Source organism: Amphiprion ocellaris, chromosome 8 (assembly GCF_022539595.1).
Source record: "Amphiprion ocellaris isolate individual 3 ecotype Okinawa chromosome 8, ASM2253959v1, whole genome shotgun sequence".
NCBI classification, from domain to species: Eukaryota; Metazoa; Chordata; class Actinopteri; family Pomacentridae; genus Amphiprion; species Amphiprion ocellaris.
This window is the reverse complement of record NC_072773.1, coordinates 23,169,193-23,183,932: the sequence shown is the minus strand read 5'-3', so window position 1 is coordinate 23,183,932 and position 14,740 is coordinate 23,169,193. Positions and strand designations below refer to the sequence as shown.

Below are 14,740 nucleotides of genomic sequence, written 5' to 3'. Positions count from 1 at the left end.
TCAAATAATCTCCATGTCACTAATGTTGTGACTTTTAGTACCAAGTGGTTGCACCTGAGTGGAATCAGGGGAGTCACATTACTTAAATTACTTGAACAGTCACTTATTTTGCATTTTTAATTAACTGACGTTATTTTGTAGAAATCAATTTTCGTTTTGACATGGAAGAGTTTTTATTTAAAATTCTTGTCAAAAAGCGGAACTAATTTGATCATGAGTAAATGTTGAAAAAGAAATTAAAGAGGAAAACTTCTGAGTGACGTGAATACTTTTTGTAGGCTCTGTAAATGTAATTAGTTCATTCTCTCTACAGAAAAAAAATGGCTCTGAAAATAACCCAGTGAGTGATTGCATTTGTCACCAGTGAAAATGTAAAAACAATCTCCCACAAGCAGATGAACTTAACATACACAGCGGACAAATACATTATGGTGAAAACGTACTAAGCGGACATGATGTAAATAAGAATGAACAACAAATCTGAGGCTGGAAAAACCACTCAAGTATTTCGAGCCAACCAGCCCACAGACATGCAGGCAGTGTCACGCTCTCCATGTTGAGGACTTTATCTCTGTTCTCTGCTGTGATCATAATGGCCTTTTGGGCCTAAGTATCTCCTCTGCTGAAGCATAACAGCCAAAACAGCAGTTCCCTGTTGGATTAGGACATCACTGTCAGACACTGCCCAGCTCCGCTTTGACGGACCTATTAGCAGGACGCATGTCACTGCGAGGCTTTGCAGCGACGACACGATGTAAAATCGAGCTGTGTGTCTCACTGCGTTACTTTGGAGCTTTACAGGATGTTCAGAGAGACCAGATAAAACAGCAAGGCGTGGAATCATCATATCATTAAAGAAAGTACATAGTAGCAGTACATGTCCAGCAGTATCTCCTACAATGATTATTGAGTGCGTTTGAAATGAAAACGTTATGTCTTTTGTAGCTTAGCAGACAAAAGATAACTGCGGATGCTTGTTTCTTGGTTGACAAGGTTTCTAGTAATCATCAAACATTCCTGTTGAATAAAGAGCTTGATTACAGGAGACCTAATCAAGCAGTTCAGGACATTTACCGCTACTTATATAAACTTCAACTATAAAGATCGTCTCAGAGCTATAAACAATCGCTAAAATGCTTTTCACACAATTTGAGAGCCTGTGAATAAAGGTTCATGGTGGGAGGATGTGGATGTATGGGGCTGTTATAATCACTCTGATGTCTTTTTGTTATAGTGTGAAGTGAAACTCAAGCTAAGACCAAAGCCAGACAAACAAAAACCTTTTTATAGCAAGGCAGTTGCTAATTATTGGCCGTGTTTCCTCAGAAACAGTCTGGCTTTGTGGGAGTTTGCTTGTCATTCTGGCTCGCTGGTAGCTGGCGAGTAGCCAACGGCTGATTCAAGATTTAGAATTGCTGTCGGCAATCTTTGATCATTTGGCAGAAAAAGAAGATTTGTACTTTTTAAAACTATTTCAGAGGCACTGCTTATGTGTCCCTCCATTTTAGCATTTAATCTTTCTCCAGTTCTTCAATACTTAGTAAAATCTTTAAGAGCAGCTTCCTTCCCTAGGAGGCATTAAACTTTTCCATGTTTTTAGAAAATTTAAGCAGATTGCACTCAATTAAAATGTCAGAACAGAGTGTTTTGTGCTGCTGAAAACGAAGCCACGTTTGAAACACGTGCAACTAGAAATAATTGACAGGAACGAGTTTAAAAAACCTTCAAAATCAAATCATAAAGTGTTCTTTCACTGCACCTGTAATTTGAGGGCAGAGATAAAATTGGATGGTTGATTTGACTCATCGGTGACTTTTTAATAACAACCGCACTTGTGCCAAAAAATTTAATTACCTAAAAATCCCACTCCCATGTACCCACTTTCAAATGCAAAACAATTAACTCAACATTTGTGAGACACTAACTGGTGAGATGGCTTAATCAGTTACTTACTGTTGCAGACGTGATTAATTTTCAGTATAATGTAAACAAACTGGTTTTCAAAGTGATTAATTTGACTTTAATAGAACTTAAACAGAATTGTTTTCACTCACTAATGAAAAGAGCCCGTTCGCCTACTAAATTGCAGACACACTCCAGTAAATACAGTGCTAACAAATTAGTCCAGTGTGCACTTCTATTTCAGCGAAACCTTTACTGGAGTAAAACTTCAACTCTGTCAGCTGTCAGTGTGTCGTGCACACAGCAGCAGGGGACTCCGGTCGAGTGCAGAGGAAACTGGAGCTCCTCCACTTCACAGTAAGACGGTTGCTGCATGGATTCTGAAATTTCCCCTAACTCCTACTCTCTGCAGACAGCTGATATTTATCTGCTCTGCCCATCTGGGCCTTGTGACTAAACATCTGGTAAAGCTGCCACTGTGCATGCGGTGTTTTACAAAGTGATGACAGTGAAGGGGCACAGCGAGGGTCCATCCCTTTCATAAAGATCTTAAGGGAGAGAGGACTTCATCTGTCAGATTTCTTAAAACCTGACTCAATTACCAGAATATTGTCCAGCACTCCAGACATTAATCTGGTTGTTCTGTTCAGCTGTGCACTTTTAGCTATCTTGATTGTGGTTTTATTAGTTTGTAATCACAATTATGATTGGATGGGCTGATTTGAAATAAGAAATTTCTTGCCTTCAGCATTTAACATGAATTTTCCTGGTTTTATTATGAACTCAGGGAAAATTATCACACATCATTATAATAAATACCTACAAAGAGAAATGCAGTTGTCGAATTAAATAGCTATTTTTGGGCCACCAGTGCTGCAAATCCTTCAAAGTGAAGCACAGAGGGCTCAATAGAATCATTATGGTCTGCATAACATGCACCGTTTTCCTTCTACATGTTGTTTTTGTCAAAAAATGTCTGTTAATGGTGGTTTAAAAGCAAGCATCGCTCCATCATCATTACCCAGAGCCCCCTTTGAACATGTTTGCCAGTTTACTTTTCTACCTGTCTGTCTATTTTTAACTCTTCTAAAAAACTCAAACCTGTGTAGTTACCCTTTCCTCTCCCTCCTCTCTTCTAGGCTTTCCCCTAGAATGAGATGTTATGCAGTGACTGGTAGGCTTTCATCCATTATGGATGTTGTGTTTTAGGAGGATGATCTGTGCAGAGTGATATAAATATCTCCTTTTGGTTCCCAGCAGGATGTCAGAAGCAGCACAAGACAGGCCACTGTGTAGTGTACTGTGAGCAAGGGCATCTTTATTATTTGATTCCCTGTCCAGAGTTAAAGACAGCAAAGACTCACACGTGACCAGCAGACAGCGACACCGTCAATAATTCATGATCCGTGGCAAATCTCTTGACACCTCCACTTCAATGGGATCTCCAAATACGTACTCAAAATCAGAGAAAAACATGTTATGATAAGAAAGAGCCATTACTGCCAGCCACTATACCTCCATCCCCATTAAAATAATTGAAAAAATATCACAGCTCCAAAGTGCAGGGTTTGACAGCTGCTGCAATGTAGTGCAACTATGTGATCCTGAAAGAATTTTTGCCCTTTCTGTCCTCTGGTACAGGCAGCGCCACAGCAGGAGGCTGTATGTTAGCATACAAAAGCAGCATAAAGTAAAGCCTGGCAGATACTTCGTGTGTGTGTGTGTGTGATGGTCAATTGAGAGAGGGACAGCTGCAGGCCTCTCCCACTGTGACCAGATCCATCAGTCTATTAGTCTGGCGCTGTGGAGGAAGTCAGCCCACTGTTGAGAGAACGCACACACACACACACATTTTTTATTTATATATATATATATATATATATATATATATATATATATATATATATATATATATATATATATATATATATATATATATATATATATATCTGTGTGTGTGTGTGTGTGTGTGTGTGTGTGTGTGTATCTTGAGATCGAGAAGCAGAGAGAGAGCACCCAGCACCCAGCGCCACTGTTGATACAAGGGAAAGGGGACGCTACAAGGGATTGGATGTGCAAAAAGCAGATATGTTAATAACTCAAGGAATATTGTTTCTTTGATTATCAGAATCCTGTGCTCTTAATTTAGCACCGTATTTCATAACCTTTTGGTAAAACACTCTGGAGTTGATCTACATGAAGAGAGCAGTGTGCAGTTATGAAGCTTATGGAACAGTGCCAAGCAGCAGCAAATCAGTTATGCTCAAGGCACATAGAAATAATTCATTGCAGTGCTCTGAAAGCAGTTGAGGCATGGGTGCAACACAGAAAAGATTTCCTGTGCAGAGCACTGGGTCCAGGTATTATTTCTGCTTGAACTTAAGGATCCAGAAACCAGACTGGAGCTTCGACTGGCCAGTGTAAATATGCAGTGCAGTTAATTAAAATGGAGCGCATGACATTGGAGTGAGTCTCACATCCACTGACTTAAGGAGGACTTTGTAGGAAATTCTAAAAAGGAGGAAAAACCTTAACTGAGACTAATACAAGGCAGAACCCTGCATAAATGCACCTTTACTGATACTGCATAAATAATATTCTATTTCATCTTTCATTTCCTTTTATTTACAGAGGTTGCTCTTTCCGCTGTTTCTTTCGTGTCTCACAATTCTCCTCTCTCTTTGCAGGAACCCACTCGCTCGCCTTGTGACTTTCTGCCTCCTTGACAGACCAAGAGGAAAGCTAAATGCACCCGAGTGATTCTGGAGAACCTGAGAAGAGAGGCAAGCTTCCCACCTTTGTTCTTGCCTTATGAGAGTGCCCTCTGTGGACTCCACCTCAGCACTCTCTGTACTGTTTAGTTACTGCATGTATCCACGGCTCTCAGGTGTAGGAAAAGAGTGAAACACAAAGAGGAAAGAAGAAAGGGTAGGAGATAAAGAGAGCGAGGCTGCATAATTAGTATTACTGAGTTTGTGTCAGAGCTAGAAACCATGAGAAGAGACTTCTGAAGACAACCGTGTTCTGAAAAACATTGCGGCCATCCTTCAGGACATTTGTATATGTGTGTGTGGGTATATGTGTGCACACCTCTTTCATTTTCAAAGGACTTGAATTTGTATTTGGATGCGGATTTAGCCTTTCATTATGACTCTGCGAAGAAGCTTTGAGAGAGCGTGGATTGGCTGCCACAGAGGTGTCTGCAGCTGGGTGTTGCTGCTGCCTTGTTATTTCTGGATTGCATTGGCAGCCAAACCCAAAATGCCGGGCCACACACACCTCAACTCAATACGCATTGATGGGGACATATCTCTGGGTGGGCTGTTCCCGGTTCATGCGAGGGGGAACGATGGCAAAGCCTGTGGAGAGCTGAAGAAGGAGAAAGGGATCCACAGGCTGGAGGCCATGTTATTCGCCCTGGATCGTATCAATAATGACAATGAGCTGCTGCCTAACATCACTCTGGGGGCACGCATACTGGACACCTGCTCCCGGGACACCCATGCCCTGGAACAGTCGCTGACATTTGTTCAGGCATTGATTGAGAAAGACTCAACTGATGTCAAGTGTCTCAGCGGAGGGCCGCCCATCATCACGAAGCCTGAGAGAGTGGTGGGAGTGATTGGGGCGTCTGCCAGCTCCGTGTCAATCATGGTAGCCAACATATTGCGTCTCTTCAAGGTCAGTTTCTTCTACAGCATGCATGCACGCACTTACTTTACTTTTTCTCTTCAGTATCTTGGTTGCAGAGTGTAATTATTTCATAGAATTCCCTACAGCACACGCTAACTCTTCCCTTCATTTCATTATTTGGCAATCAGATTTTCACTTTAAAATAATATAGATTAAAAGCAAACAAGGTATTTAAACCTCATACAGTGTAAATATCACCACACTGTAAGCACACATAGATCATTTTACTGGAACATAAACATGCAGAACCAAATACATACACTCAGCTCATGTTTTTATTGCTTTCCTTATGACCTTATTATTTTCCCCACCAGCCTGAATGACATTACTTTCAGACGTTTCTCCCACTGTCCAGAAAACTAGGCGCTGATCATTGCACCATAACTCTCCTCACTAATGACATTAATTAGCCAAGAGTCCTCAATCTTGCCTTCTTCCAATTAATTCAGGGAAGTCATGCATGGCACCACAAGTTCACTGTGTTACTATTGAATATAGCATACAGAATGAGCTGTTGGGTCAACAGATGCAAATATGATGTGCAAATGGGAACAAAACATAAACACTATACAGCATGACGGGTCTATGTTAACACTTGCTTGATGTTGCAACAACAAACTACCACTAACCAAAACTAATCACCAAAAGGACTGTGTCAAAGTAGGTTGTTGTCATTTAGAGTCAGTAGTAGTAAGAAAACAACGGTTATGTGTGGTTATGTATCATAGCTTTGCTGTGTGAACACAGGTGAGGACCTTTTTCAATTTGTGACCGATCACTGACTAACAATGTGCATGTCAGTCCTGTATGAATCTCAGAGCCAGAGCTGCTAGCATTCAAATTTCAAATCGAGAGTAATACCACATATAGCGTCTCTTCTATTCACACAGACTTCATCGTTTAAAAGCACCCGATAGAAAATTAGGCCACCTGCTGTGACATTGGTTCAACAATATCTCACCTGTCTGCCGCCATTCTAGCTCAAACTAAGTGCTCAGCAGAGAGCATGAAGATAAATAGTACAATATGCCGTGTAAAGAAGCCTGATTGATATGTCACAATCATATGGAATAAATGTTGCACTACAAATCCTTGGTGCTTCTTTAGAAAATGGTGGATGAACTATGTGTTTTAGTCATTTTCTAGTGCCGTGCTCCAACCTGTCAAACAACCTTTTCCACCATGGGAATGCACAGTCTAATTATCCTAACCACTGGTGACATATCTCACATAGGAAGTGTCTCATTGCACAGCACTGCAGAACATAGATTGCCAGAATAGATTGGTTAGTACACTACCTCAACATCCCATGACACCTGACAACATCTTCTCAGGCTGCACATGACTCTGTTTCATATATGCACTGAGTTGTGGGAGGTGTTTTCCACAGTAGTCCACAATCAGTGTCTCTGCTCAAGCAAAGTTATGACACCTATGAGGCTCTTAGCGCAGAGCACCAACACCAAAAAGAAAGAGTTGAGCTACAGCATCACTGCTAACTTTAACTTCACGTCGCAGAGGGCAAAGGTCACAGCAGAAAGAGCCCACACATGTTTCTTAAGAAACTGTTTAGTCATGGATAAAGGGAAGCCCAAAAACCTGGGATGACTCCTACACCGCAAGCGACTGCGCAACTCTCCAACACCAAATGTTCCACCACATAGTGCTGTCGATGCTGCCAGGACTCCTCATGGAGGGCACATGAACCGCCAGAGGAGGGCCTGTCCACTCACAGACTTGTGAGATGTCTTCACACGGCTAATTGGCAAGCCTCTGTGTGGGCAGAATTTTGCCAATGAACTGTTGTGTGTTCCAAATCATACGCCAAATCCGGCAGCGGGAACAAACTATTTAGATTTTTTTCTTTCTTTTTTTTCCTGCTCTAAAGGGCATAGCGATGCGGCATCCAAGACTCAGTGTTCTTGGTCAAAGAATAAATTTTGTGTGAGTTTAGTGCAGCTCAGACTCTGATAGGCTTTAGATGGACCCAAAGGGTGGACAAATTATTCACCCTCTAGGCTCAAGCCAGAGTATGCAGCAATCCTTTTTGATGGACAAAGGCCTTAAAGGCGTCTGCCCAGTGGGCTTGAACAACCGCCTTGACAGGGCCTTGAGATCAACTTGGCAAATCCCATTGAGGGCAAAAGGAGACTGCTACAAGATGCTGTCACTTCACTGATGAAACACTACATTCAAAGATATGGTTGCTAAAAACTGTCTTTCTCCAAAGCACTCATGAAAAGACTGATATTTGGAACTGGTAAACAAGTTTGTGTTATTTCTTCACCCGCAGTAGGACGTTACGTTTAACTGTGTTGAATGGTCAAACCCATTGCTAGGTACAATCCAAGAGTCTCCAGTCTGTCCTTTACAAAATACATCTACTGAAAGTTAGTGGAAGCAGCCATTAGCTGAGCATGTTATGCATATCACAACAACGCTGCAGAATAACTATGAGCATCTCCTGTACAACTCTCTGCATCCGAAGTGGGACAAATGGAAGGAGAGAAAAGGCTTTTAGGTAATGGAATATGTGCACACGCATCCACCTCCAGTGGTGGATTGTCGAGCAAAAACAACACAGGGTGTTCTGTCTCTGAACAGTTCACATCATTTAAGATCTAAGAAGTATCGCAAAGTCTTGTGTCAGCAGGGGATGAAAAAAAATCTGACACATTTCAGGTTTGTTTTGAAACAACAACATGGCACGGCAGTACACTCCGGGAAAAATGGATGGTAAACAGGCCAGTTGATTATAGTTCTGCTACTTCAGAGAAAAGAGAACAGACTAAAGGAAGGCAATGAATCGTCCAACCTCAAGTTGTTTGCAAGCACTTCTTTTTTGATAGCACATTGCGGATCATCTGTGAATAGTTAAATGGACATCGGATCTGCTCATACAGCTAAAATCTGACAACTGCTTTAACAACCCAGCCTGAAAAACATTCACATCTGAGTGTGACTGAGGTGAAAATACTGCATGTAAGTTAATATGGTTCTCTTTGGTATCTAAAGTTACTTAAAGAGAAAGCATTACAGTAATGACAAATAAAAAGAAAAGTCAGACATCAATGGCCTTAACTGCTGCTAAAGTTCTTTTTCCATATTTGTATCTGTAGTATTTCAAATAAACATTGTGGAGAACTGTGAAGCGGTAAAAAGCCTTTAATCAACTTATCTTCTGTTTTGTACTCGACAGGCGGAACAGTTTTTCATGAATCACACTGATAGGGAAACAAGAAGCCATGAAAATGTGATTTGTATGGGGCCCAGAAGTGGCCCCAGGTGAAAAGAATAATACGGGGTTTAATATTTTGAATTATATTAACACTACATCAGGTCACAAGATGATATTACATATGCATGAGGTAGATGCTGTTCTCATATTTCAATGAAGTGTAGTGCAGCAGATACACATTATTTCTTGTTGTGCCTTTGTTTCTTAAAAAATTCTTTTCATGTTTTCAGCTTTATGTGAATAAATGTAATAACGTAAACAAAAAGGCTCCCACTGTGATTAATTTAGCTTCATCATATCCACCATCCGTCATCCTCTGTTTTACTACCCCGCATTAAATTTGAATTTACTTGACTCCATTGTTCGCATTGCTGTTTGACATAATTATGCGGCTATTTTGTCAAATAAGGTATTTCTTAGTGAAATGAGGCATCTGAGGTAAAATCAATCAGTTTCATAAGAGAGAGACAGTTATTATAAAGGTGCTGCGAGGCAACACACTGCTGTAGAAAGAACGAAGAACCCACAATAGACATTCAGACCCTCCACCGCTGTTAAAGGGCAAACTGGAGGGATGTTATAGAGTGTTGGTCATTAAATTGGCCAAGTTTTTAGTGTCTCTCAGTGTCAGTGGAGATGCATAAACTTTTGGTGACTTTGTGAAGAAAGTCATGCTCATTCTCTGGCATTTGTCCAGTGGCATTGTGGGAGATGCAGGTAATTACTAACTGAAGTAGAAGAAGATGAGTCAGGTTGAGGGAGAGTGGGTATACTGAGAAAATAAAAACAGACTCGGACAACAAATTAAAGATTTATATGTATTCATTTTACATAACAAGTAAGAATATTATAGGTTTTTCCATGAAATACTTGTCATTATAAACCTTCACCGTGGCCTTCTGAACACTATGTGAATTTCATCCTTCTGAATATCAGAGTGTAAATGTCAGTGAGACCCATCAGAAACCACTCTGTTGCTTGCCAGGATATTGGTTCACAAGTAAAGTTAAAGCTGTACTTTCTCACAGTGCATCTTGGCAGATTCTGGTTCTTTTCTCTACCATTAAAGTCTAAATAAAACCATGAGTCGGACTCCCTTGAGTAGCAAGGAAGGTTTCATGCTTGCTACTTCTGATTTCTTCTACAAACTTCAGCAGTAGCTTCTTTCAGCCTCTTGATCTATTAGTTTTCCTCACCTGAGCTGTTGCTGTGAAGCTAAACCAATAATGATGAGTCTTTTTGGCTTATGGCACAACTTGGTGTATGAGCTACTCCGTTAGTCAATAGCTGCAGCTTTATGTCTGTTGGGAAGTAGTTTCTCCTTTTTTTTATATTTTGCATTTTTTTCAGAGTTGCTTTATTACTACTCGATGGATAATTTGATAAACGTAAAGAGCACATGAATGACAGTATGCAAACTGGACAGCATATACCATCATAGTTTCAGAACCAATTCCGTTTTCCATCTCCATACTTGCAATTGTTTCTCAGCTCCTTATGGGCTTTTCCTTATCCTCCTCACAGTCTTAGAGTGGCTGAGGGCAAAGTGTTTGCTCAGCACTTCAGAGCAGCAAGGATTCCGTCCCCATGGTGTGTCATGAATATTTTACGATATTGTTACGTAATTTACGCCCAGGGATTGGGGTTGAAAGCTCCCTCTCTGCATCCCTTCATCAGCGGGTCCGGCTCTTGGTCTGTTTTCATCAGCCGGGTCTTTATACTGCTATATAAGCAGGAGCAAAGTGCACCAGCACTTGAGGTAATTAGTGGTTGGTTGCTTATGATACTCAAGACAGACTGAGGGTAATTAAGCCCCCAGGCTTTTGATTGTATCTCTCGTACGTCACTGAAAACAGCCACAGTGACTGGCTTGAGCGTTATTGCTGCGGCAGTCAGAAAATGCAGGAGCATGCACTGTGGTTCAGGTATCGGAGCCGACTTGCTGAGACAATCATCAGCTTTCAGACAAAGGAGGGGGGGTTAGCTTGGGTAACTTCCACACAACAGCTCTCTAAATTAGGTACAAGCAGGCACAGTCTGTCTGCAGGACTGAGGCTTTCCTCTGCGGAGAGGTGAGTTTGGAACTGCGGAGATGGATGGAAGGAAGGGAGCAGAGGTGGTAGCCAGGTCTGCTCTGAGCAGAAAGACGAGGGTTAACTAGTTGCCTGTTGTGCTGTCTGTGAAGCAGAGAGCTTGCATCCGCCTCTCTCTTCCCTCATTAGAGACAGAGGCTGAGGCCCTGAGGCACGGCGCCTTAACTCCCCCTCAGCATTTCACTGTGTTGAGACAGGACTTTTATTGGATTACCCGATCAGCCTACAGTAAAGATACGGTGAAAGCTTTAGAGGCTCTCAAAAATATGCGCACATATGCTTTTTACTTTCACTTGTTAATGGCCCATCTACTCATCAAGCCACAGAGGCAAATATCTCTTCCTGTCACAGTCAGGCCTGGATGAAAATACAGCAGCATTAACATAAAACGTATTTAATGATAAACCTGCATTAATCAGTTATGTTATTGCCTCAACTGGCTGTTAGCCATAAAACACAAGATATTATAGCAAATGTTTCAGCAGACAGTTATACACATTCTGCAGACACAGAGCCTCATTCTGATTCATTTGCGACCATTTTACAGGTCATCTAAAGTCCAATAGTCACTCCTTTTTAGCTCAGTTTTGTTTTCCACCAACTCCAGAGGGACACATTTGGCTGTTTAGCTACTAAATGCACCACTGAGATCATCATTTAGTTGCTAAATCTGCTGTTACACTGTGTTTATCAGAGTATTTTTGATACAGAGGGTTTAAGGATTTGTCATGCCAGAGCCCCATTTCACATCACTTAAAGTCATTGGACCCGCTGTCCATATAAAAATATGATTAGTGTGTTAAACTCTGATGTCTTCTGATTTAATGGATCTTTATATTCAGTTATAGTGTGGTCAGATATCCCCTGACTACCAATAATAATAACAGTAGTCTGGCTAAAGCCTACACTCTGGCTTGTTAGCACTTCATCACATATGGACAGTCCCAAGGTGCACCCTGTCACCTTCACAGAGCCTCAACATCCTGGGACTCGGTGGTAATTGAGAAGAAACGGGTTTGGACAGGCGAAATGACTCTGACTAAGCTCACTCCCATTCTGTTCCAAGTGTAATTTGGTGCACACTACGCTACATTAGTTCATTCTCGCAGCCCATTCCCTGAAACCCACCCACCTACACCCAGCAAATCCCATGTACTGAATTCCCTGCATCCAGAAAGTCTGACCAGCACAGACAAACAGGGAAGCGAATCAAGTAAATGCCTTAAAAAAACAAGCAATTGTTTTCAGTGTGTTCACAGACCAGTGGGCTTTCCATGGTTTCATTTGTGCTCCTCAACTTGACTTTTACAATGGAGCAGGCCAAATCCAGGAAGCTGTCTTTCTCGACCCCAGATTGCAGACGTGCCTCCATCTACCATGCTCTAGCAACACAGGAGCAGCTCCTTTAGTTCAGGATTAGTTCTGACTCAACTCACTTTGCCCACCCAAGCTCAAGCGGTCAATTCCCAGGACAGTCATGAGTGAAGGCTGCCCAGAACCTTGCCTTTTATTCTTGGCGGTATTTTATCCTCTTTCTCCTGCTGTGTGCAAATCCCTGTGCCGGCAATCACCAAACGTAGTGACAAAAAGCTACTGTGTGGCTTTCTCATCCTGTGCATTCTTTTTCTCTATATATTACGTTTCAGTCAAATTAATTACTGGTATTTAATTAGTGCGCACTAGCAGGCCTACAGAGGAAATGCTGGCAGCAGTGGAAAATGTCTTTTCTTTTTTTAAATGCACCATTCTGTTCTGCTGAGCATTGTTAAGAAATTCTAAACTACAAGACGGACAACGAGGAGCACAACATAAAAACCAGCAGGGTTTGCTTATGTTGTCTGTGTTGAAGCCGTCACTGTACCAACAGTGGCTGCAATCTTCCAATTTCTAACATCAGGATGAGTCTCCGGTTGCCCGCTCTGACTTTTCTATAAAAGTTTACAAAACCTCACATCTTCACAATAGAACCTAACAAACAGAGCAGAGCCATCAGATAGCTGTCTTGAAAAGAGCGTGGGATAAAAGGCTCGGAGCTGTCTCACCTGCATAATCTTACCATCAACCCACCAATCCATCACCGTCCTGCTGTGTGAGGCTGCACTGCTTAAAATTTACTCAGACTTTAACAAAGGTTTGAAGCCGCAAAGATGAGGAAACAGAAATCGTTGAGCAGCTCAAACAGCTTTAAATTAAAAGTGATCAATGGTGCCATGACAGCTTCTATATTGATTGCAGGAGAGGGATTTTTATTTTTTCTTATGTGAGCAGTCAAAGCGACACTGTCAACTATGGGAAAGATGAGTGAAGTGAGGGATCAGTTATGTATTAATTTTGTCACAGTAGCTTCTGTGCACTTCTCTTGACAAATATAAATATAAAACATGTGAGCAGGAAAAGGTCAATCTTATAAAATTTTCATGAGGCCACTGTAAGGGAATTGTTCTGTCAACCTAATGCCAGGCGAAATCCTCAGCCTACCCTGCAGCAGGGACAGAGAGAGAAAGTTTGGCTGCCTTTGGGCTAAGCAGCTTGGACATCATCCAGCCTTCGAGCAAATGAGACAACATGGAGGCTCCCATGAGTCACTGCAGTGTCACACAAAGGGACTCGCCTTCTGGTCAGAGGCACTTGAGATTTACCATGAAAAAAGAAAATTCAAGACATAATCTTGAAACAATAGGACTGGGGCAAGTTGTGATTTAGTTTCATGTCAAGCACTGTAAAGTGACAGTCATTATGAATGATATAGTTTTCTTGTCCAAAATAGAAAAAAAAAATAGTTTCATGTGACACAAAAAGAAGCATTGTTGCATTTGATATTCTTGTGTGTATTCAGTGGGCTTCATCATCCATAAAATGCAGAACAATGCGTCGTATTTTCGTGGCTGTGCATCGAAGGTACATTTAGAAGAAGCAGTGCAAAGTGACATGTTGGTATTTTTCTGACTTTGACATGTAAAAAGACACCTTCAAAATGCATCTATTTCTGGCACGAGGTCAATCTGCTGCCACTTTGGTGATCCTGTCAACAAGAGCAAACTAAATTAACTTGGAAAAAAATGCAGAGCAAAGATGCAACAATACTTAAAGACCTCCAGTATGGCTGCTACAGAATATTTCCAATGAAAAAAAACATCTAAATGTGTAACTTTGACACACAGAGATGAGTCGTTAAGGGTTTAATCAAGAACCAGAGAGGCACTTTAAAATATAAACAAACCATTCTGATCAAGCCATCTCTTAAAAGCTAAGGTTTATTGTGTTTAAAGTAGGAATACAGCAGTCTACATTGATAAATTATAATGCAAATTACAATGTGATTTCTCCAGTACCTGCCCACAGCTGCATTACACCGCATGAAAAGGTTTCTCCCTCAACATTAAATCCCTGCAGCCGTCTGAAAGCAGCAGCCACATATGTTGATAAATCTGCAGCCTTTCATTTGTGAAGTGCTGCAGCAGAGCACAGTGCTATTCCACTTAACCATCCGCTGGGTTTACCTTCATGTGCATCACATGCAGGCTTCTATAAACTAACCACATTCTATACTATATACATCATTATGAGTAATGTCAATCCTGTTATCATGCCTTCTCTCTATCTTTCCTTTTAGTGACAGTCGCATTTTATCTTTGCAATGACTGACGGTGCAAGTTCTGTTATGTCACATTTTACAGTATGATGTGACCGTTTATGATGTGCGATACAGTGGAATTAAAAGAGGAAATGGCTCAGATTGATGCAGTCACACAGACAGCTTCATCAACATGTTTTATTATACTGTCATGCCCTGTCTAGGCACGACAGAGACACA

The 14,740-nt window shown here is 41.3% G+C and overlaps 1 protein-coding gene across 2 annotated transcripts in view; it reads left to right on the top strand.

Moving 5' to 3' along the window:
* LOC111572090 (metabotropic glutamate receptor 4) overlaps nucleotides 1-14,740 on the top strand; it is a 184,109-nt gene that overhangs the window by 49,401 nt on the left and 119,968 nt on the right. For both annotated transcript variants that reach the window (XM_023275611.3, XM_023275610.3), the window contains exon 2: nucleotides 4,590-5,583. In XM_023275611.3, coding sequence (XP_023131379.1) covers nucleotides 5,050-5,583 — 534 coding nt within the window. In that variant the 5' untranslated portion in view covers nucleotides 4,590-5,049. The remainder of the gene's footprint in view (nucleotides 1-4,589; nucleotides 5,584-14,740) is intronic.